Genomic DNA, 23,019 nt, shown 5'->3' on the forward strand with positions numbered 1-23,019 from the left:
AGATAGGTTATGCTTAGCTTGTTTCATTCAAACAAGTTTCCACTTCTTTTGATGGGCAAAGTAGGAGATTACATTCCTGGTTAAGGAATTTCCACCCCCTAAAATAATTATAGGCAATACTTTTATATAAGTTCTCTCAAAATGTGCTATTTGGTGCCCTTTGTGGTAGGGAAGCCATATGAAGAAAGAGCGGCACAGGTTAAGAGTGAAGCCAGCTCCACTATGATTGCTATTTAAGGGTTCTAGAAGCTACCACCGCTTCCATTTACCCGATACTAATACAAGACCTTATAAGCTTTTTAATTATTAGAGGTGTTTGCTAAAGAAATGGCTTATTTGGTTCCAGCGGGCTGTCTTATTTTGATCAAGGCAGCTCTCCCGATAAATGGTTAAGAACATACACATTACTTCTAACAAATGGCCAATTTACTTCTGATATTGGTAATTATTTGTTTTTCTGACAAATAATTCTTTCCGTCTTGCTTTTTGATGTGACAAACTCGAAGTGCCTGAGTATTAGCACATGGAGAACTGATTGTATAATCAAATAGTCTTCAAAGATTCAGCGGAATAACTTGGGGGCCTGAAGAGAGTTAATGTTCGTGCTCAGAACCGATAATAATACTTAGCATTTGTGAAGTGCTTTGAAGATATAAAGCACTATATGAGCAGGTATTTTCTCAGCAATACAAATGGAGAAAGAGTTGCAGAAGTAACTCCGACTGATAAATTTGCAAGGCGGTAAAGTACGTGGTTGACTTTAAATAAGTCAGTTCAGTGGCTGCTACTCCACTGCCACTCGATCCCAGGATTTCCAAATGGGAATGCTGTCAGAACTGAGGCTGAAGTCTGCAAATTCTTAGCTGTCGGTCTACTAAGAAATTCCCTTTTGGAAGAACTGGATGCAGAGAGAAAAAGATAACTTGGTCCCATTCTTGTGAAAGCTAATGGAAATTTCTGTCAATTAGCTTGATACCAGGTGTAAAATGCTAATCATCAAGCAGTTAATTTATTTGCCTTAAGGTAAGAAGTTAGTCTAGAGCACTGGTGAAGTAAATCCACTGATGACTGTTGTTGTTCACCCAACTGTACACCTGAGTTCGAGCATTCATCTGAAAATACCGTTTCAATTCCAATCCTGTCTGCTGGATCCTGATGTAATGAGGTCAACACAGAGGCAATCCCGTATCTTGCAGGTACATGGTGGGTTTTTTCCTGATTTTTATGGCCCTGTGAACATTTTTGCCTCGGAAAAAGTATGAAATACAGTAACAAATAAATGCTGGTAAATCTTTGAGAAATAATCCGTTTAGATTACAGCCATACAGCCCCTGCGATGGGGCTGATGTTAGGCTGGGTGGGCTAGAGAAAGGCTTTTGGGGTATTAGGAAAATTGTATGTTAAATATGTTTCGCTGATTACTTTTAATTAATTTTTATAGTCTTTGCAGTCTCTTCAAGGATCCCATTTCTCACTGAAAATGAGAAAACCGTGCTCGGCGCAAAGGTAATTTTTGTGTAAGCTTTCTTCCTAAATAAGGCTGCTTATATAAATGGAGAAAGGCTCAAGGTGGTGTTAAGGCTCTGGGCTGTTGTGGGGATCAGCCACAAGGGGTCAGGTTCTGATCGGCGCTTCCAGGGGCCGCTCAAGCTTCCTCTAACGGTGGGAAGCCCTCATGATGCCAACTACTAGCGCGAGGCGCCTGAAAATGTGACAAAAATGTGACAATCTTTCCCCAGAATGCAGATTTTCACGTTTTCTCTGAGGTTTCTTGCAGAAAACCTGACCCACCCTACAGCTTGTACTGAAGCGTGTCTGAAACTTGCAAGGAAGCGGATGGTCCAGGGAGGAAGGACGCCGACCTTGGTTTTCAACTCCTTGTGTGACACCAACTAATCCCTTGCTGCCAAACAGCTCCTCAGAGGTACCACTTCCCCCTCTCACTGGGAATGATTGTTGTTGGGAATCAGGGCTTCCAGGCTTTAGCCTCTGAACTCATCTCCTGTCCCACAAGGACAAGAAAGAATCTGAATTTGCTAAGAAGTGGCTCCTTGGGCACTTGTGTGAAGTATCCAAGCCTCCATGGACGCAAAAAACGATGTTTTTGTTGAGGTAGCGTGATAGAAGTTGTTCCTGTTGCCTGCACACTTGCCACATAGTGAATTATTATTTATTATATTTTTTTTTTTTTGGCAAACCAATGGTTTTGGCGATTTTGGCGTCTTAAAATGACAGGCGGATTTCTGCAGTGCCCCTGGGGAAACGCAGGCGATGCAGCAGCCGGGCCCTGGCCTGTGTGTCCAACAGAAGAGTGTGCGGTAAGTGCCCCGAGATGGGATGGGGCTGGGGGGGGCACTGAGAGACGCAGATTTTGTAGAAATTCAGATTTACACACACACACACACACACACACACGCGGAGACACAGCCTCCTCTGTAAGAACACACGGCCCGGTCTAGGCAGGAGAATGAATGGCAACAAACCCTCCCCTCCTGGCGACTGACACCCGGGAGCCCCCCGGGAGCCGGCAAAGAGCCGGTGGGGGCCGCTTTGGTCCCTTTGCCCCCCGGCTCTTTTGGGGCGCGGGGGGGGGGGGGGGGGGGGGGGCGAGCTGCCCGCGCCCCGAAAAAGCTCCGCCAGGGAAGCTGCTGGCGCAAACCAGGGGCATTGCAACACCCACCCCTTCTTCCTCCTCCTCCTCCTCCTCCTCCTCCCGGAAAGGCGGCCGGGCCCTCGCTCCCCGCCTAAGCGGGAGGCGCTCGCCGCACGCCGCCCACCGCCGCCGGAACAAAAGGGGCGGCTGCATGGTGGCGGAGGAGCGCCCGGCCTCGCCCGCCCCGCTCCGCTCCGCGCCCCGCTCCCCTCCGCGCCACCATGTCGGGCAGCAGCGGCGGCGGCAGCAGCAGCAGCGCTACGGCGGTGAAGAAGAGGAGCCCGGCGGGCTCGGCCTCCTCGCTGGCGCAGGAGGAGGAGAAGCAGGCGATGGAGAAGATGCTGGAGGCGGCGGGCGGCGGGGCTCAGGAGAACGGCTGCGCCCGCTCGCCCTCGCCCTGCGCCTCCGCCGAGGGCGAGGGGGTGACCCTGCAGCGCTCCATCACGCTGCTCAACGGCGTGGCCATCATCGTGGGCACCATCATCGGCTCCGGCATCTTCGTCACCCCCACCGGCGTGCTGCGGGAAGCCGGCTCGCCGGGGCTGTCGCTGGTGGTGTGGGCCGTCTGCGGGGCCTTCTCCATCGTGGGTGCCCTCTGCTACGCTGAGCTGGGCACCACCATCACCAAGTCCGGCGGGGACTACGCCTACATGCTGGAGGTCTACGGTTCCCTGCCCGCCTTCCTCAAGCTCTGGATAGAGCTGCTCATTATCCGGCCCTCCTCGCAGTATATCGTGGCTCTGGTCTTCGCCACCTACCTGCTCAAGCCCATCTTCCCTACCTGCCCGGTGCCCGACGAGGCTGCCAAGCTGGTGGCCTGTCTCTGTGTCCGTAAGTACCCGCAGACCTTCTTCCAGGTGCCCACGTGGCTGCCCGCTCACCATCGCCTTCCCCAAAAAGTCAGCCCAAACGGCCAGCTTTGTAGGAGGTGCACCATCCTGTGCTGAACTGGCAGCATAGCGGGGTTTTTGGGGGGGCTGTTTGGAGTAGCACGAGTAGGAAATGTGGCCCCATCCCAAATAAATTGAGCAAAAAAATTTCCAAGCTGCCGGTTACGGGCTGGCGAGCCTCGCTGGGTTCTGGCGGGGCGGCGAGCAGCGTGCGATAAACGCAGCCTGCCCTTTGCCCGCGGGCTGGAATGGGCTTTCTCGTGCCCTACGGCAGGAGAGGGTTGGGGCAGGGGAAAAATCCCCCCGCGGTGCTGGGGGGGCTGCGGTGGCTGGGGATGGGGGTTTGTGTGCAGGCACAGGGGAGGGTAACGGGGTGAGGAACACGCGGCTGGGAAATTGCCTGTCATGAGCAACTGGTGCTGAAGGTGGCCTGTGCTGCATCAGCGCCAGGCTCTTTTCAGCACCAGTTCTGAGATGAGACCTTTCTCCTGTGGATGTGCACCCATACTATGCTGGAAACCCATCTGGGTGGTTTTTTGCTGGCAAACATCGTATCTCATGAGGCGTTGCCTTGCAGAGGAGTTCAGTCGTGCTGTGATGAATTTAGGGCCACTGATGCCTGCTGTGGCACGTGGTCTCTCTTTCTCCTAATGCAGTTTTTATCGTTTCTCTAGTATTTTGAAGTCTGCGGTTTTGCTGGTGAAGCCCCATTGTTCACTCTTCCAGTGACAGCAAAATAACCCCATCCAAATTCCTCATTCTTTAAATACAGGACCATTTTTTGCCTTTCTCATTTCATAATCAGTCTGTGTTCCACTCCGCTAATAGTTCTTGTGCCACTGTGACGGTGTATATTGTGAGAGGATACAATTTTTTCCGAAGACTTTGGAAAGCATTTATTTGCGGTAAAAAGTTACAGTCAGGTGATCTTTTCATTATTGTTTCTTTTTTTTTTTTTTTTTTTTTTTCATTTTGAGGTTGTGAAGGGAAGTCTGCTTGTTCGTGCTGTCCAAAGGGAGATTGTGTTAGATTCCTTTGCCCTCTGAGGATTGCAGGCATTCAAAAGTTGCAGCACATGGTCGTTATGGGGAGATATATGGTCTGTAAATGTCTTCATACACAAACTGACCGAGTGCATCACATGGCTACTTAGCAGATATAATAAGATAAGTAACAGGGCAGCAAATTGTACTTTCTTTGGGCAAGATCTAAACTTATTCCCCAGGTAAGTTTTTAGGAACGTCAGGGCAATTGTATGGGTGTACAGAACATAGTTCTGCTGCTGGGTTTCTTGCATCAAGTGGGGCTTTGTGAAAAATCTGGTTTTAGTGCTTTCCTGCCAGTCTGCAATAGGGTTTCTCCTTTATCAGAGAAAAGGGGCATGTATGCACGTGGTGCTGACAGTATTTACTGAGCAGCTAACAGAGTTGATTAGGTGGACTTTCTTACTGGTTTATGTCAAAATTTTGCTGTTCAAGAACATATTGTAGTTGACAAAACCTTTGAGAACGTGTTTCTAATAGTAAGTAAATTTTCATCTGCAGGAACTTTCCCAAAGTAGTCGGGATGAGGTGTCTCTGTTCCCATTTTACAGATCACAAAACAAATAGAGGGGAAAAGTAGACTTGCCCATGGCCAGGTCTGTTCGGAGACAGAGTGGATTGCAACACAAAATTTATTGATGCCAGGTCTCATTCCCACATATGCTTCTCCAATAAGTAAGAAAAGTGTCTCCAGCTTTCTTTTGCTAGCAATTAGTAGTTTTCCTGAAGCAGATTTTGTTCTTGGACCTTTATCTTGAAATGCCAAGGAAAGAGTTGCTGGTTCTACAAATCTGCGTCATTTCCATGTGTTTCTTCTTTAAACTTTACTCCCCCCCGCACCGCTGGCTACTATTTTGTTTATGCTTTGAGTTAAATTTTTGTTTGTCTCCTTTGGTACAAAAGGTTAGTTCATCGTGCATTGCCTTCAGCAAGTTAGTTTACTGTAACTTTGATTTTTGGAGTTAGCTTTTCTACTATCTGGTGCCAAAACCACATCATGAATTAGGAACAATAAATGAAGTAAATCTGGTGCAAGGACTTAGCGAGTCGCACAAAACTTCTACGGACTAACAAGTGGCTTTGTTACACGGTTCTTCCAAACATACCCCTACCCAGTGGGATGATATTTTTCTCAAAGAGCCTTAGGGTAGGAAAAATGGCTTATTTAAATGTGCATACGCTCTAGAGCATACGTTAACGAGTTATCTCAAAGAGACGAAGAAGGGTTTAGGAAGCAATAGGGAAACCTGGGGCCCCCGGCTGGAATACAGTTGCCTTATTATGTAGCCAAAATCCAGCCCTCTAGAACAGTACCGGCTGTATTCTTTGCAAAGTTTGTATCTCAACATAAAATTCAATTGACTGCATGGTTTCTAGTAAGAGGAGAAAGAACAAAAGTTATTTGTTTCCGCTTTGAGTGTTGCTGGTGTTTCAACAGTTGAATAAATAATGTGTTGTTCCATATTTTCCACCATGAAGTATAGAAATGGAATTCTTAGGCATTAAGATAAAATAAATAAATCACAGTCTTGAAAGAAAGGAAAAATCATTGGAATAGGGAATTTTGTTCCCCTTACAGTGCTAAAAAACCAAGGTGGGTGGTAAGTAGAATTTAACTACAAATAGGTATTTTCTGCTCTCAAGATTGTAATCTACAGGTAATTGGTATGCAAGGCTACCTCTTCCATAAGACAACATGAAAGCTTGTTACAGTTGCCAAATAAAAGCGTGGGACCTCACTACAGGGAAGTCTTCCTGTAGCAAGATGGGTCAAGCTTTTCATTGTTAGCATGGCTTATTTGATGTTCACCATGAAACAGCCAGTGCTCCCCGGTTGTAAGAATTTGCAGGTAGTTTGGCTTAATGCTTTTCAGGCTGCGGGTTACTTAGGTAACTCGTAAACTGCGTGTTATTTTATCTGTAAGATTGGATGGCTGATGCTTTTAGGACTGATAAATCGTAAAAGCAAATGCTAAGGGATAAAAACACATAAGGTCCATCTGGTATCCAAGTGTTTTTTAAACAGAAAAAGAGAAAGTTAATGAAGCTGAGAATTTGTGCATATGCCTGAAAACCCAACAGTTATTTGAATTCCCCCAAATAGGATCTCATCTAAACCAATTTTACACCTTCTGTAGAGGCTGGAGGGACAGTTACTAGGTCCTAACTTTTCATATTTGGTGATATCTCCATTACAGTATCAGTATTGTACATGGCAAAGAATTAAACTGCTAAGGATTCTGTGCTCTATGTTTCAGGTGCACATTTGAGGCTATGTGGATAAATGAGAATCCGTTATATTTGTTGTTTGTTCCTCTTGAGAAGGCCTCACAGTGGAACGCACATTTGCACTGCGCTTCCAACATACGTCTGTCTTTTTCTGCAATTTTCTCCAATTTGTTTTCACTTCAAATTAAATGCACGCTTTCTAACAGAATATTTAGGTAGCAAGTGTAGTTTTGAAAGAACTTGTTGTTTATATATGTTACAGGACTGTCTTCACATAGCAGAAGGAGCATCATGTAAAACTGTTTAATCCTGTCTTTTTTATCCTGTTGAAGAGGTGGTGTCCGGGTGGTGGCCTGAACAGTGACATGGAACAGCATCCGACCTAAAGTGCATCTCTGACGGCCTGTAGCACTGGCGGGTCAGATTCTCTTTTGCAGCTGGCTGCCACCTGTGTTACACTTCTTATATCCGAACTGATAAATCTCAACAAAAATCATTAAAAATGCACAGAGCGCAACGTAATACGCAGTGTATGTTCTAGAGGTGGCTCACGGATGGAAAATTCCAAGTTATCCGGTTGAAGATAACATGCATATTCTTTATTTCCACCTGTGAGTTTGCAGATTTTCTACACGTGAGAGGTCTTTGAATTGTGGTGCAGTAAATTCCTGGTAGATAAAGGAGACAAGGGATAGTGCTGCTTCCAGACCCAAGCTGGTTCTTGCTTGGTGTTTCACAAGAGCTTGGGCTGTTCTTTCTACACACATTCGTAACCGCAGCCTGCCACACACCCCCTGTGTGCTACATAAAACAGATTATTCTATCGTTTTCCTATTTCTTGACAATATAAGCTGCTCCACAGAAGCTTGAGAAGCTCTGCTGGTTGCATATAATTTTACTCTTGATCTTCAGTGTCAAATCAGTGATTTGATTGTTAGCTTCTGAAGCCTTTTATCACTTGTTAATTATATATGCTAATCTGGCACTAATAACCCCAATATTGCTGCATCAGTATCTGCTACCTCCACAGATAGTGTTTTAATCTTCTTTAAAAATTCTTTAAACTTCCTTTGCTGCTCCTGAAATATTATTTTGGGTGCTCCTCCTGCAAGCGTGGAATTCCATTAAAGTGATCACATATTTCTCATTCGTCTCTTTTGTTATGAACAGCCCTAATAGTGGAAGAATTAGTAGGAGTCAGTGCAGAACTGAGTCGTGCTATTGCACATGTCATAGGGAAGCCCAAGTGCCTGACACCCCCCTGAGTACGTTGCGAGTTAGAGGAGGAGAAGGGTATCAAATCCAGGATTTGGCAAGTGTATACGCATGTGCCTTGAATGCTTGCCAAATTATGGCTGTCGTCCATAAGTGAATATTCAGTGTCACTAGAAACCATTTATGTTGAAAGCAGGAACATCTTTATTTAGTATTAAGGTTTTACTTTAAATCTGACAGTTTGGCTGTTTGACCAGCTGTTTAAAGCAAGGTTATGGGTAGATTTTGAACTCATTGGGTATTAGATGGTGAGCAAGGCAAGCAAAAAATACATCTCATGCTTTTCTGTTTAAGACGGGTTTATTCTCCAGCATACTTGGAATTAATCTGCCAGGACAAGCAGGGTGTGAAGCTTTGAAGACTTTTTTTTTTTTTTTCTCGTTCAGATAGGTGGATTAAATTACTGAGGTGTATCAGCAAATATGCATTTGTTTGATCAGAGTGGAAGGAAGGGGTCTTTGTAGAATCCCTGCTGTATGGCTAATGCTGCAAGACTGAGATTGCTTTTTTAAATCCGTGTTTAATTAGAGAGAGTAGCATTAATGAAAATAGCCTCTGACACTAGCAGGACTCTTGAAATGGATGAAGGTTTGGAGAACTCTTGTAACACAGCAAGCAACTATTGCATTTCTTGGCACCCTTGTCTTGGCTTTCACAACAAATGTCCCATTAAATGTTATTGTATTTGAATGATTTACACTACCACTGAGCTCCCTCAGAGCCTTTCTTTTCTGACATGGACAAATGGGGAAGACTTTTTCAGAGAAACTCGGCATGGTCAGTCTAATTCGAAGCAACATCACTGGGTATTTCAAGTATTCCAGTAGGCTCATAGTCCCGGTGTCAGCTGAAGCCAGTGGATCAACTGCAATGGATGAGAAAGCAGTTTCTTGCCAGCCAACATGCAGAGCTCAATTCTGACCCTCTGCATGGCATAGGTGGTATGATTCAGACTAAAACCTGCCTGGAATTTTTCACAAAGCTCATGACCCAGGATTTAGCACTCGGTGCTGAAGTTCAGCCACCTTCCTGTGGATTTGTGGAACCTAATTCAGTACAACTGTGCGAAGGTACTTCTCTGGAAGGGAGCAACATTGTGGGCCAGGTGAGATGCCATGTTTTGCAGGTCCAGTAGCTGACCATCTGGCAAAGATGGTGACTTCTCTGTTGGGCTTAATGTGTACAAAAAATATTAGCAAGTACTTCTTGCTGTTAGGAAGATACTTCACATGAGGTGGGCATGGTGGAAAAGTTGTTTAGCTCATGATAGTTATGGATTCCTTTTAATTTGCTGGGAATGGAAGAAATATACCTCTTTCTCCCATTGCAAAGTCTACATTTTGTTTGTCTTCCTATGCTAAAATGACTAATTTTGTGGAATTGCTGCATGAGGTAATCTAGAAACTTCAACAGTAAAAACACAAGCTTCTTTCTAAGGAGACAAAATAGTAACTTCTACCACTATCTAGGAGTTAGCTCCCCTAGCATTGATAGAAGTCTTTGCAGTTTTTCCTGTACCACACAATTTGAATAGTGTAAGCTGTGTCACTGTTGTTATGGTACCTTGGTACCAAAGCGATAGGTGTATTTACAGAGGCTTGAGATCCAGCCTCTGCGGTATCTGCAAACCACGACATCCTTCACTGAGCTCTTCTCCAGGCCCTCCTGGTGCTGCCTTTTGGCCCTGACTGAGCTGCACTGCTTGGCAGAGCTCTTGAGAGAGAGGTGGCAAGCAAGTGCTTGTCCATTTATTCTTGCAGAATTTGGGAAATTTGAGGGTGTGGATGCTCCTGGGAGCTGTGGTACACGATGAAATGCTGGCATCATCCCGCTTTGCGCTAACTTCTCTGGCTCCCAGCCCGTTTCAGCACCAGGGGCTCTGTGGAGCTGAAAGCCAGCGGAGAGATGGAGCTGTGACACGTTCTGGGTGTCTCTGGCAGTTTCTTGGAGACACCCAGAGTTCGCGGTCTCAGTTAGGGGGTCTGAGATGATCCCTCTTCTTAAACTCTAGTGCTAGGGCAGTCTTTGCCTTCTCCTTTCACCTGTTGTTTGTGGATGTGCCCACTCCCTGACTCCTCAACATCAATGTTTTGGGAAGAAAAATTCAAAGGAAACTGTAAACTCTTGCCAGGTGTGTTTATTGTTATAAGTTGATCTTAATATAGACACATTTGCTCTGGGGCCAAGTGCTCCTCTCCAACAGCCTCATGTGCCACTAAGCGTTTCCCTTCTACAGACTGGTTGCCCTGGCTGTTAAGTTTCTCCAGGGACTTGTCCTTGAAGAAATATCTGCTTTCCTTCTGCTTTTTCTTTTTAGCACCTTGCAGGGCACGAGTCTTATCTCAATATGTATCAAACTGAAATTTCCCTAACCACTTTCTGTGTACGTCCTTGTAGCTATTTCTCAGGTTAGATTGTGCTATTGGAAATAGACAGCTGAGATTATTGGAAAACATTGCAGCATCACAGCTACCTGAATATAAAGTGGGTGGTTTTAGGCCTTAGTGAATAGCTAAGGCATTGATATCCCTGTGGTTTAAGGCACTGTAGAGTATAGCAAAATTCCTTGTTTGTACTGAGTGGAGTAACTCTTTATTTTCAATGTGTCTGATCTCTTGTGGGCTTAGGCAGCAGTTCTCTTTAAAGCATGTGGACCATTTTGTGTCTCTGCCATGCTCTGCTGTCATCCCTGTGGTTTGTTTCTTGCCTTGACTCTGTTTGAAACCTGGTTGCACCATCTTTGGTAGAAGAGAAAACTGCTTGTCCGTCATCTGCACTTTATGAAGAGTGAAAGGAGCAGCCTTTGCTGTAGGATGGGGCGATAGAAAGGAGCTGACAACTGTTCTGTAAGTAACTGTGAGAAGAAAATCGACATCGTCCAGGGGCAGGTGGTAAATGGAAGCATCATCTTAAAAGGGAAATGTGTGAGTTACAACCTGGAATCATTGCATGATTCATCCTCTGTGTGTGGACACCGTTACAGTCCCTGTTTTGCTGGTGGGGAAGCTGAGGTGAAGGGTTTCCCTTCGTTCTTTCCCTTCCTTTCTGCAGGTTCCCTACCCTACTATGCATTTTCATTCTGGTCCTGTAGTACCATGATTAGGAATCCATGGTTAATTTGCGGCAAGTTGAGTTTACTTCTTTGAAGCAAGGTACTTACACACATTTGTCCTCGTTATAGAGGTGTACACTGAATTATGTAGGAAGCACTACAGGTGAAGACCAGGGAAACCTATAGGAGATGAAATAAAGGACCAAAGTGACATTGTGCAAGGCTCCCAAGGTATGCAACCTCACATGCAGCATGAATGCAGCTGTGCCAGTACCTCAAGAATTCCTACACCCGTTTCAGAAATGTTTCACCTGAAAAGCTGCTAAAGTTCTTGGGTTGAGCAACCCAAGGTTACATACACTGCCGGAATTGGACCCTTTTTTCTCCTGTGAGTGAGGATGAGTGCGCAGAGCAGCCGATCGGCTGCTCGTTTGCTTTTTCTTTTTTCAAAAGGAGTCTCCCTGAGCGCTGTCTCTACTCCATTTCCGATCCATGGCCACGTTCCATTACCCAGGAAAGCTGCAGCCCTGCCTTTTTTTTCCTATAGGGTGGTTGCCAAGACTGTTGCATCATAAATGCCAAGCCCCGGGTTACCTGCGTTAGGGCTCCATTCACGTACTGTTTGCTTTGGGCAGAGCCACGTGGCCGCCGGGCGGCTTTACTACATCCTGCCTTTCCTTTGTAAGCGCAGGAGCTGTTGTTACATATAGTGTGTTCATCACGGCCTTGTTCTATGTGGGGGTTGGTGTGATCCCTTTCCGTGTCTGCTTTGTGAGGATTTATTCCTACTGTCATCTAGAAATCATGTTTGGGAGGGATCTTGGAACTTAGGACTGGGAGATCAAAGGAATACGCCCACAAAATGTGAAGGGAGGGGGGCAAGGTTCTGGGTCCTGTGTTGTTTTAGTCGGTTTATCCTTGGTCCCTATCAGTAATGGTACCTGACTCTGCAGGGGGGTGCCAGCGGAGCAGGTTCAGTGACATGCCTGAAGCCAGTTGGGACTACTAGGACGGAGAAAATAATTGAAGCTGTTGGCTTCATAAAGCAAAAATCCTCTTTGTGGCTTGAGTATCTTGAAATGAAACTCACCTTCTCACCAGAAGAGGCGAAGGGCTGAACATGTTCTCTCTGCAGCAGCCAAAACCCAGTATCTTTCCTACTTTTGCCAGAAGTAATAAGTAAATAAATAAAAGCACCCCCTCTTACATCTGCAATCACTGCGGCTTTCTAGCTCCTATTATCCCAATTATGTAAAGCCTTTGGAGAGGGGCTGCTGGATCAGACAGTCTGTGTCACGTCAGGTCGTGCTGAAACCCATATTCCTAGAATGACTCCCGAGAACAGCCCTGATGGGTCACGCTGAAGGTCTGCCCCGCTGCGTGGCTGGCTGCTGACAATGGCCAGCGGCTGTAGCCTTAGGAAGGATGCTGCAGAAATCAGGGCAGCGCCGTCTGGTCTTTCCCTGCGCTGTATCATTTCCCTGGTTTCTAGTAAAGCTGTGGCTGCGCAGCTTTCCCCCGTTGTTCATGTGGAGCGGTTCATCCGAGGTGAACGGAGCGGTGCCAGGAGCCGTCCCTCAGCCCCTGCTTTGCAGGGTAGCATCTCGGATCAAAGGAATAAAACTGTCTGCTTTAAGAAACCCTGGCCCTCTGGTCTCCTGGGAAGTTGAGCAGCCACTGGAATTTGTCTTGGAGTTTTACTGAAAAAGCACTCGGTCTGTCTTTTCGTCTCGGTGTCTGTAGGTTTTTTTCTGGTGGGAGAGACTGGGGTTTTTTTAGCTATGTTGAAAGCATGTAACCGTAGTAACTCCACCACCCTCCCTTAGGAAAGACAAATATTATTACACGGTGGGAAATGCGAAGCAGAGAGATTGTGACTTGAAGGGCTCTGAATCACGACTGGTGTGGAAGAAGCTCCCAGCCGTTTTCAGAGTCTCTAAGTGTTTTCTTATTTTTATGGAGCCTGTTTATCTGGCACCGATATGTTTTTAAGGGCTGAATACAGGAGCTTCCATTGCTTTTCAGCTTTGGGCTGTGTAGAAAGCTTTTGCCTTTTATGTACACCACTGCTGTCCCACGGTCCGGCCAGCAGACTCCCTATCGAACCAGAACATGAAAAACGGCCCCGAGTAAGTCAGTATTTAATGTGGAGGCTGAAGCAGCTATTGTCAAAGAAACAGAATGCCTAAATGGGGAAGGGAATGTCACTGTCACACCTCTGAGGGCTGTCTTCACTAATGGGAAAAGTGTGCTTTTGGATGCGTTAGCTCATCCTTTAAATATCCCTCTGTAAACAAGGAGAGTTTTATTTTTAGCATAATCACTGGTCGAAGGGAATCCTGGATCCTCTGCTCCCTCCCCATCCTCCCTGTTAGGATTCACTAGAGGTGCTTTTAGCAGCTGAATTGTGATCTGTGCTTAGTGATATTTCACTGTGTTTTCTTTTCTCCCCTTCACCACCCCCGGTAGGACAGAAATGCTGTAAGCTGACCTCGCTAACCTTTATTTTCTCCTTCCCTGTATATGTGGACGACGTCTCTTTTAGCGTCCCGGTTGGAGCAGATATATCGCAATCTTGCTGCAGGGTGACAGAGTTGTGACCCTGCAAACCGTCGATAATGCTGGGCCCGATGCTTGATGCCGAAAAGCTTCCAAGCCCAGGAACGCTGTGTCTTTCTAGTTAGATGCACCATATCTGCCCCGAACAGCACGGGGTGGAGGGACCCTGGGACAGGGGGTTACGTCTGGGGGAGGTGGCGTGGCAGGTTTGTCGGCACGGTTCCTCACCGCTTGCTTTTGGCTGGGTGCCGAGGCAGCTCAGCCAAAGCCCAGCTCGTGCTGTCCTGTGACCTGTGCGAGAGCCCGCAGGGTGACCTGCCCAATGAAGGACAGCTCTGGGTCATTTCGGTCTCACCCATCCCAAAGGGGCTTGAAAGGCACGATACAAAAAAAAAGTGAATCTGAAATTCCTTATTCACTTCTGGTTTTCGTTCTTGTAGGATAACATGTACTTTTCTTTGCGAGGATGTCCAGCTCTTTCATTTCTCCAGGCTTTAAATGCTCTTGTATGGAGATGAAACTAGATCCGAGCAGTTTGGGAGGGATGGTGTCCTGGGTTGAGACACACAGGACTAACTTCTAATGCTGGGGAAAATTGCACTTTTAGAAGACTCTAGTGTCTGAATTTGTGAAAATATTTACTTTATAGCCAGGCAGGCTCTGTGGGATTCAAGGTTTTAGTGTTTTTCAAGCCTTACCAGATGCAGGGACAAGGAGGAGCAAGGTTTGGGCATTTCACCCAGGCTGGCCAACAGGATTATTTCATACCATGAACGTCACATTTAATATAAATTAGAAAAGTTTGCTGTGTAGCTCTGTCTCCCTTGATGGCCGTGGTCCAGACAACTCCTTGCCCCGGTGCTGGACCCCTGAGCCTTTCCTTTCCTCCCGAAGCAGTTGCGCTCGCAGTGTCCGACATTTGCTGTCCACTGCTGGGAGGGCACAGCTTCCTGCTGATAGAATTGGCTGAGTATAATTCCTGTATATCTTATATCAGTATCGGCATTAATACTGGTTCTTTAGTATTATTGTTAATTATTTAGTCGTAGTCTATTAATTCTATTTCAACCCTTGTGTTTCTTTGTGTTCCCCAATTCCCCTTTCCGGGTGGGGAGGGGTCATCGTGTGATAGAATAATTGTCTAACGACAATAGATTGTTACGGGTTCTCTGAAACCATAACAGATGGGGAGCCAATGATCCTGAAAGCAGGCATCGTATTCTGGGATGCTCCACTGGGGCTGGCTTTGCTCTTCCTTGCCTAAAGGTGCCCTACAAGCAGCCTTCAGCTGAGCAATATATGCACACTTAAATCCTCTCAGCCTGATGCCTGTTGCTGTCGTGCTGTGGCCGTAGCGGGCTCTCCCACCCCTCTGAATGAATGATGCAACTCGTGTCCCTTCTTGCCTGCATGAGCTCTGAGTCACCGGGAAGTCCTGTCACTCTCGCCGCTCGCTCGAGCGGGAACCCGAAGTCTAATTGTTGCTGTCGGACTCAGATACTGCCGTCCCTGAAGACCGAGCTCTCTGAAGCCAGTCTGTGGGTACGTCTGAGCCTGTCCGTGCCCATATGTTCCAGGAAGGCTATTCCCGGCTCCGTGTGCGTTTCCCTGAGCTTTTCCCGGTGCAGTTCTTCCTCACCGGCAGGGCAGGATGCAGGGTGGCAATGAGCCAATAAGACTCTTCAAATGCCCAAATACTCCTTCCTCTTCCCGTGCTTTTATTTCTCAGTTTGCAGTTTATTGTGCCCTTGCTGGGAAGCTGCGGGAACCTGCCTTTGCTCCGAGCTGGTGAGATGTGAGCAGCTCTGCTGCGTGGTCCTGCCGCAAGCCGGGGAGCAAAGGCAGGCACTGCCGATCCTGTGCGACCGACTCCTGTCGGAGGTGGGCTGGTGAGTCCACGGTGTGCTGGTGCTTGTGTCCTTCACGTGCATGTGTGCTCTTAGGGTACCTCGACTGGGTACCGGTCTGCAGCTGGGAGGTGACCTTGCTTCAGAGTAGGGGCACGTTGTGGTTTTCCCTGTGATGCTCCGTGTCTGTTGAGGGTGTGGGTGCTTTTGCTGGGCAGTAACCAAGCCATCCAAGTACTGGTATTTTTGTCTCCCACCTTTATCCATCGCCTTTCCCCCCTGTTCATGGGGCTCAGCCTCATTGGGACAGGTTTGTGGCCAGAGTCTCCACTGGCAGTCTCCTGGAGAGACCAGTGACCTGATGAAGGTGCTACCGATCCCCCTCATTTCTCTGGGGGTTCGACTAAGGCTGAAGTACCTACATCAAATGCTCTGGGCTTTAAACTCTGAGTGTAGATCTAGTCCGTAACCTCAGGAGAGGGTGATCTGCATCTGAGCTGAATATTTTGAGGAGCAGCTGTTTGGCTCTGGTCGAGGCAGTGGGGTCCTGTGAAAATGAGCTGCAGGATGTGGGAAAGAGCCTTTCCACGAGGGCAGAGGCCAGCCTGGAAAGGAAATGGGCACATGGAGGAGCAGTGGCCAGGTTTTATTCTAGCACGTCCTGTAACAGCGGCAGTGATTGCCTCACTCTGCCCTGCACCAGCTTTAGAAAAACTTGCCTGGCTCCTGCGGAGTAAAAATACAAGCTGCAACCTGAGCGGGAAAGGATCCCGCAGGGAAAAGCCTCCAGCTCACGAGGAAAGGTTGAGATCGCTCCTCCCCGAGCTGCTCGGTGACCGGTCGGCTCCAGGGGCTGGTGACAAGCTGGCGTGGGGGCAGCGAGGGGTGGCTCAGTGCAAGGGAGACGAGGAGGAGGAGGGAAGGGCATCCAGCACATGGGACACTGTCATTCTCTGCCTGACATTTGCCCGTCTCTATAACAAACAACAGGCTCTGGGGAGTGAGCAGGACACGAAAATAGTAAGTGATTTGGAAGAGCAGTAAAGGTTTTAGCCATTATTTTCTCTGAAGCAGGTGAAGCTTGGCCAGTCAGCAGCTCTGTGCCTCTAGGCAAGCCCTAGTTGATGCTGTCCCTCACCTGGTAGGGGTGTCACACTGAATTAGTGGCAGGAGCAGGCGATGCAGAGGAGAGTGATGGGGAAACAGGGCCCAAAAAGGTAGGAATTTAGTCTTCATTAGCTGCATTAACCACAGAGCAACTTGTGGGTGGTGGGAGTTTCTGGGCAAGCAAAATGCTGTGTGAGGCGGCAGGGTAATCGAGCACGAGAGCAGCCACAGCAGATCTGAGGCCACCCTTTGCAGCCCTCGCTTCCACCGCTGCCCTGTGCGGTGAGCATCTCTGCATCTCTCTGGCACTGCTGGTCGAGAGGGTCAAGCAGAGGGTGAGGGTTTCCTTCCATCTGGCTTCTCTTCCCGTCTGTGCCTCTGACCCGGGGGCCTTGTTTGTCTCCCAGCTCGACGAATGGGTCAGGACAGGGACGTCCCTCCCTTTATGTTCACACAGCGGGCAGCGCGGTGTGACCTCGACAGCCTTTTAGGTGCTATTGTTCCACAAATAACTATACATCAGCTCTGGAAATTCGTCCTGACATTTCTATGGTGTTTTCACTCGACTGCAGCATTACGTTGGATCAACTTAACGGGGATCGCAGCCGATGCTGGTGGTTGCGGTGACCGCTTTTATTTATATGCCCTCAGAAGTGTATTTTCCAGTACAGCAGGGCAGTTCCTCATCCCGAGGAGCGCGTCCACTGTTCAAGCCACCTGTTGCCAGGACGAAAGACAGAATAGAGAAATGTGTGCGCCGGCAGAGCCTTGCTTTTCAAACGTTTCCATTTTAGGAAGAGACTCTTTGTGTTTGCTTCGGTTTTAGCCAAAAAAAAAAAAAAAAAAAAAAATCAAATGCCAATTCGTCATCGTTTGGTTTGCGTTTTAAATGTTTCACTGAAAACTGATGTCTTTCTTCTTGTCCCTTCCCCTCAGTGCTCCTCACCGCAGTGAACTGCTACAGCGTGAAAGCTGCTACTCGTGTCCAGGATGCCTTCGCTGCGGCAAAACTGCTGGCGCTGGCTCTGATCATCATTCTTGGCTTCGTGCAGCTTGCAAAGGGTGAGTATGTTCCCTTTTTCTTTTGAAGGTGGTGCGCAGTTAAAGCAGAATCTGGGAATTAGGGACAAAAGCCCAAGAGTCCTAACCCGAGCATTTCGGAGCCAGCAGAAGTGCTTTACAAGCATCTTTTGTTCTCGTGCATCGCTTGGGTGGTATTTCCAGCTCGCGCTTTGCAAAGAGCTGAGTGCTTTTGTGCATTTTATTTATGAGATTTTTGTATTTACCTGGCTGAAGTTACGCTGGATTTCACGCTGCTGGAACCCAGCATATACCACCCAAGGTCTTTTCCACTTAATTCAGTCACTGTGCATCCTCTCGCTTTGAGATCGCAGAGCTGCCAAGCCTACAGGGAATGGAAATTCTGGTGCTACGGCTCTCAGAAGCCTTTTCTGTAACCGGCGGCTGGTCGTGGCCATTTGCTAGTAGAGAATTATCTGCTTGTGCAAACCAACCCCCAGTAATTTTCCTTCTTTCCCAAACTACCTCTGCACGTTTCCTTTCTTCCTGCTGCAGGTACGGAATAGGTTGGTCGGGTCCATGGGGTCAGACAGGGATGCCTGGGTCAGGTGAGGCTGCAGAAACCACATGATGAGCAGTTGATATTAGGGCTCTCAGCTGACACGAGCATGCGCGTCTGTCAACTAGCATCCAAAAAAGAAGATAAGAATGGGAAGATAAAGCAAATTTTCTGGTGGTTCTGCTTGTTCTCTTCACGCTACACCTAAAATCCTCTCAAATTTAGGGAGATACTTTGTTCCAAATCCGTCTCATTAACTATTCCGCACAGATAAGATTTACTGTGTGCTTTTTTTTGTGCAAGTTTTGTGAAAATAAACTTTGCTTAGGAAACAGTACAGACCTTATTTGTTAAATGTGGATAAAAGTCTATAGATAGTTTCTCCTCTCTCCGTACTGGCGAGTGTATGTTTGTGTGTGCACGTGGGTCTTCTTAATTCCTGTCTCGGCTATGGGAGCCAGTGCTGTCTTTGCAGAATTTCTTGCTTTATCAGAGGTTTTATTTTATTCCAGCTCAGTGCCTAAGCTCAACAGGAACATTGTTTGAGACTTATCACAAAATATACCTCCTTCCTCTTTATATCTCCCCAGGCTGCTTTGCTGAACTTCTTTTCCTCTCTTAGAAGGAGAAGGATAAGTAAAAATAAATCTCTGTTGGTGCTTTAACATTTTACCAATAAAAGGTCATTACGATTATTTTTTGCTTGCAGGTAATAATCTTAATTTGCTTCTTCAGAATCACCTTCCCTCCCTCTGTACTGTTCTTTTGTCCTTTTGTTGAGGGTGAATCACTTTCTGCCCTGGTTCCTCAGGTATAAATACATGATATTTCCATTGACTTATATCTGTAACCAATAAGAGATTTCAGTTTTGTGTACAAACCCCCCTGTCCTATACTCTTCTGTCTCGGAAGCTTTTTACCTCCTATGAAGCACAGTTTCAAGTTTTTGTAGGTCTGGAGAGGCACGACTATGACTTGTGTGCATCTTGCAGTATAGCTCATTTCATGTGACACTTGAGTTTCCTGCTAAGCCACCTGGCCACTGCAGGCAGAGTGAAAGGTAACAGGATCAAAAGCAGTAGTTAAATGATAACATCTGAAGGGAAAACCCTTTTCTTCCCGTCTGGGCTCACAACACTCAATGCAGAGCAGGCTGGTTCAGAGTGGCAACCTTGGGATCTGCAGAGGATGCTCCTCACAAAGCCCACGTTTACGCCTTGCCCTAAGTGACACACTGCTGCTTGTTTCTGTTTTACAACGTGCTGCCTGGGATTCTGCCTGTGGTCTAGTGTGGATTTTCTTAATCTCCTTATGGAAGTTGCAAGCTCTCTGGTAAGTCCTTAAGAATGTGCAAGCTCCTTTCATATGCCCTTCCTTAGCTCCCACATACATGTTGTGACTTTCTCAACTTTTCCTTAAATCATGCCAGGTAACTTGATGCTTTTACATAGCAGGGATAAATCAAGAAACTCTTTTTTTTTTCTTTTTTTTCCCCCCTTCTTTTTTCTTCAAGGAAAGCATACTAGCATCACCTAAAGCATACTGAAAATGGGGAAGCGCTGCACTGTTCTCCATCTTCGTTGGGACAAGAAATGATGGGTGCAAGCTGTGAGGCAAGGGAAATTTAAATTAGCCATTAGAAAAACACTTATAACTGTAATGCAGAGCTCAAGTAGATTGTCTAGGGAGGCTGTCTCACTGGAGAGTCACAAGAACAGGTTAATAAACACCTCTTGGGAATGATTTAAGTGAGACAAACCTGCCCTGGAGCAGGGGGACAAACCTGGTGCACCTGGAAGCCACTGTGTCCATGCTCTGCGGGGCTGCACTGTGTGGTAGCAGAGCAGTACAGGGTTGATGGATCTTCTCCAGGCAAAATACTACAGACCCAGTCTTTTTAAGTGCTGACCGAGGCTTTCAAATGTGTAACTGTTTTCTAAAAAGCTGTTTAGCCTCTGAGTAGGTGGGTGATCCTGTGTCCCACACATAACCGCAGTGCCATGCCTTTACTGCTCCTCTGTGTGCCCTTGTTTTCTTCTATACCAGTTCCAACCCTCTTTGGACAAAGAGGACTCCTACCACCGCCAGCTCGGTAAACCCAGTCTTTATTGGGGTGAAATACACCCCAAGTTGGTTTGTCTGGGGCTGCGGTTTCAGCGGTGAAGGGATTGTGTGTTCCCGTGACACTCCGGGTAGTGCCTGGGCAGTGCTGATTAACTTGCTTTAATGGTTACTGTCCCATTGCTGGTTTATGTTTACAGTATCCATAAACAGAGAAGAGGAGCAACACCACGGTTCCTTGCTCAAATGTGGGAACTTCCGAGACTTCGCAGAAGTGTGTCTTTCTCTGTATTGACCTCCCGCCTCCAGCTTTTGGCTTTTTTTTTTTCTTTTTATCCTTTCATTGGATATTTTCATTATTTTCAGAAAAGCAGCAACATCTCAAGACAAAGAAATATGTGGCAATATTACCACACAGAAAGTAGCGTTTCCTTGTGATCTCTCTGTGGACAGCTGGTTTACATCACTTCTTTCCTGAAACTTCAAAAGGAAGGGTAGGAGTTGGTTTCCTACTTCGACAGCCCTTCAACTGCTTGAAAGTTGACTCAGTCTAGTGACCCGCTTGGGATGCAATTATTTTACTAATACAAAAGTTACACTTTCAAAAGCTTTTGTGGGGCTACGGTTGTGTTGCTTTAAAAGTTCAGCGTCCTGGACTTAGTATATTAGTGTGTAAAACCTTATATATGGACCCCGAACTGTACAGCCCACCAGCCTGTAGGACTTAGGTAGTAGAAATAACTTATAGCATAGACAGGATCAGGATTTTTTCACTCCACTGTTATAAAAACTAGGTTTATCTTTGGTTCTGCTGTTTTACCAGCTTTGAGAAACTGCCTTCCCTTCCTGCCAAAAATGGTATTTTTGGGCCATATTCGTGACCTGGTGGTGAGCAGGATGCCTGGGACTAGATCGTGCAGCCGTTTGGGGCAGTGGCTGCGCGGGTCTAAGGGATGTTTTCTGCGCTGGGTGTGACACAGAGCTCTGCGGTGAGACCTGCAGCTGTGCTCTTCATCCGACCACCCCGCACCTCACAGTGCCTTAAAAAATAACCTAGGCATGAGACGGTAAAAAAAATATGCTGATCTTTAAGGACATGCTCATGCTTTTTACATGCGAGGAAATTCAGGAAAGGTTTCAATGTAAAAAAAAATTCTAAAAAACCCCATATTACAGACATGTTTCAGATACATTATTTTCTGTTGCTGATGTCCTAGGGTTTCTGTAAATGTTTATCTGCCCTTGGGCGGCTCGAGCAGCGAGGTGCCGTTCCTGGCTGCTGCGCGTTCGGGGAGTGCTGCGGTGCCGGGCTCCAGCCCTCCCTGCGATTCCTCACCAGCACTTCTGCTTAATACAAAAAAAGAATTGGGCACTTGGGACTTAGGGAAATAGAATTTAACACTCGTTTTATTGAATTAGTTTTATTGAACTTATTGTTCCCTTTCCCTCTTAATGCCTGATTTCTAATCTTAAATTTCTCGTCCGCGGTGCCTCGGGTGCCGGTTTGATGGCAGCAGCATTATTCTAACTCCCTTCATTGGGCTCGTCAGAGACCAGCGGTGTTGCATCTGCTGAACAAGCACGGGGTGAATTAAGGACAAAATAGGCAGGTTTATCTCCAGACATTTGCCACGGAGAACTTAGACTCGGCAGAGAGTTTTGGTTTTAATCTTGTGGGTTTTTTTTTTCTTTCTGTAAATAGATGTGTACAGCATCACCCGGCACTGGCACACACCCTGCCCTCCCCCCAATATCATTTGCTCTTTGTAAAAAGGTATTTAGAGGTGTAGTTGTGGCTGGCAAATTCTGAACTCGACACGGGAGGGTTTGTGAAAGGGCCGAAATGAAGATTGAAACCTTCGTTCGTTAATTTGTGCTTAGCACGTCTGTGGAGCCTCCTAAAAATACTACCTAAATACTCCAGGTGCGAGGCAACCCCTTGGCGCTGTGGGGGTGTGTGCACATCTGGGTACTACTTTCAGTTATCACATCCCTTTGTCTTTTGCCAGAAAACTGCCATTTGGTCTCTGTCTTTCGCTGTGAGAGTTACTTTGGTAGTTCCCCGTCAAAACAGTTTTCTTTGCCTTTTTATTTTTTCTGAAAAATCTTGTGATTAAGAAAGACCTGAGGGAGGGAAAGCTTACTCACTCTTCATTTCCTCCCAGATTTTCTTCTCTGCTGCCAGTGGCAACGTCAGTTGAATGTCCCAAAAAAGCCCCTTGAGCCGGATGCGGAGTGAGAGCCGGGATGAGCTGCGTGAGAGGCAAAGGCGAGGATACGGCTGTGAGCCTGGGGAGGGCAGGGCTGCTCCGGAGGGGTCCGGCTGACAGGGCAGGAAAACTTAATTTTGTAATTAGAGTCTCAGGCTCCCTCAGGTCTCAAAGCACAATGGCACACGGGCACTAAGAGAAAACAAGAGCGGTCGTTGTTTGAATTACCTTGGGTTTGAACCTACACTTAATCACGCTCGGCCATCCAGAGGTGGATGAGCATCTGCCACGAGTTCTCCTTTGACCTGATCCCATAAGCCCTCGTGTCCATAGGGTGAACCCAAGAACGGACCTGATCGGCAGGTTGATGCCGAGGAGTTTGTTTTCAATTGATTTGGTTTTTTATTATTATTTCCTGCCACATCAGTTGTGACTTCCTAACTGAGGGCAGATGCAGCAATATCTTTGTGCGCGCTGTGGGTTGTCGCACGCAGCAGGGTAGCCATTGCACTGC

General features: G+C 46.9%; 1 protein-coding gene across 1 annotated transcript in view; it reads left to right on the top strand.

The window, feature by feature from the left end:
* Window positions 1–2,874: 2,874 nt before the first annotated feature.
* Window positions 2,875–23,019, top strand: part of SLC7A5 (solute carrier family 7 member 5) — a 36,143-nt gene continuing 15,998 nt past the window's right edge. The window contains exons 1-2 of the mRNA XM_074157837.1: window positions 2,875–3,484; window positions 17,592–17,717. Of these exons, the coding sequence (XP_074013938.1) occupies window positions 2,875–3,484; window positions 17,592–17,717 (736 nt within the window). The remainder of the gene's footprint in view (window positions 3,485–17,591; window positions 17,718–23,019) is intronic.

This window comes from Numenius arquata, chromosome 13 (assembly GCF_964106895.1).
Source record: "Numenius arquata chromosome 13, bNumArq3.hap1.1, whole genome shotgun sequence".
Taxonomy (NCBI): Eukaryota; Metazoa; Chordata; class Aves; order Charadriiformes; family Scolopacidae; genus Numenius; species Numenius arquata.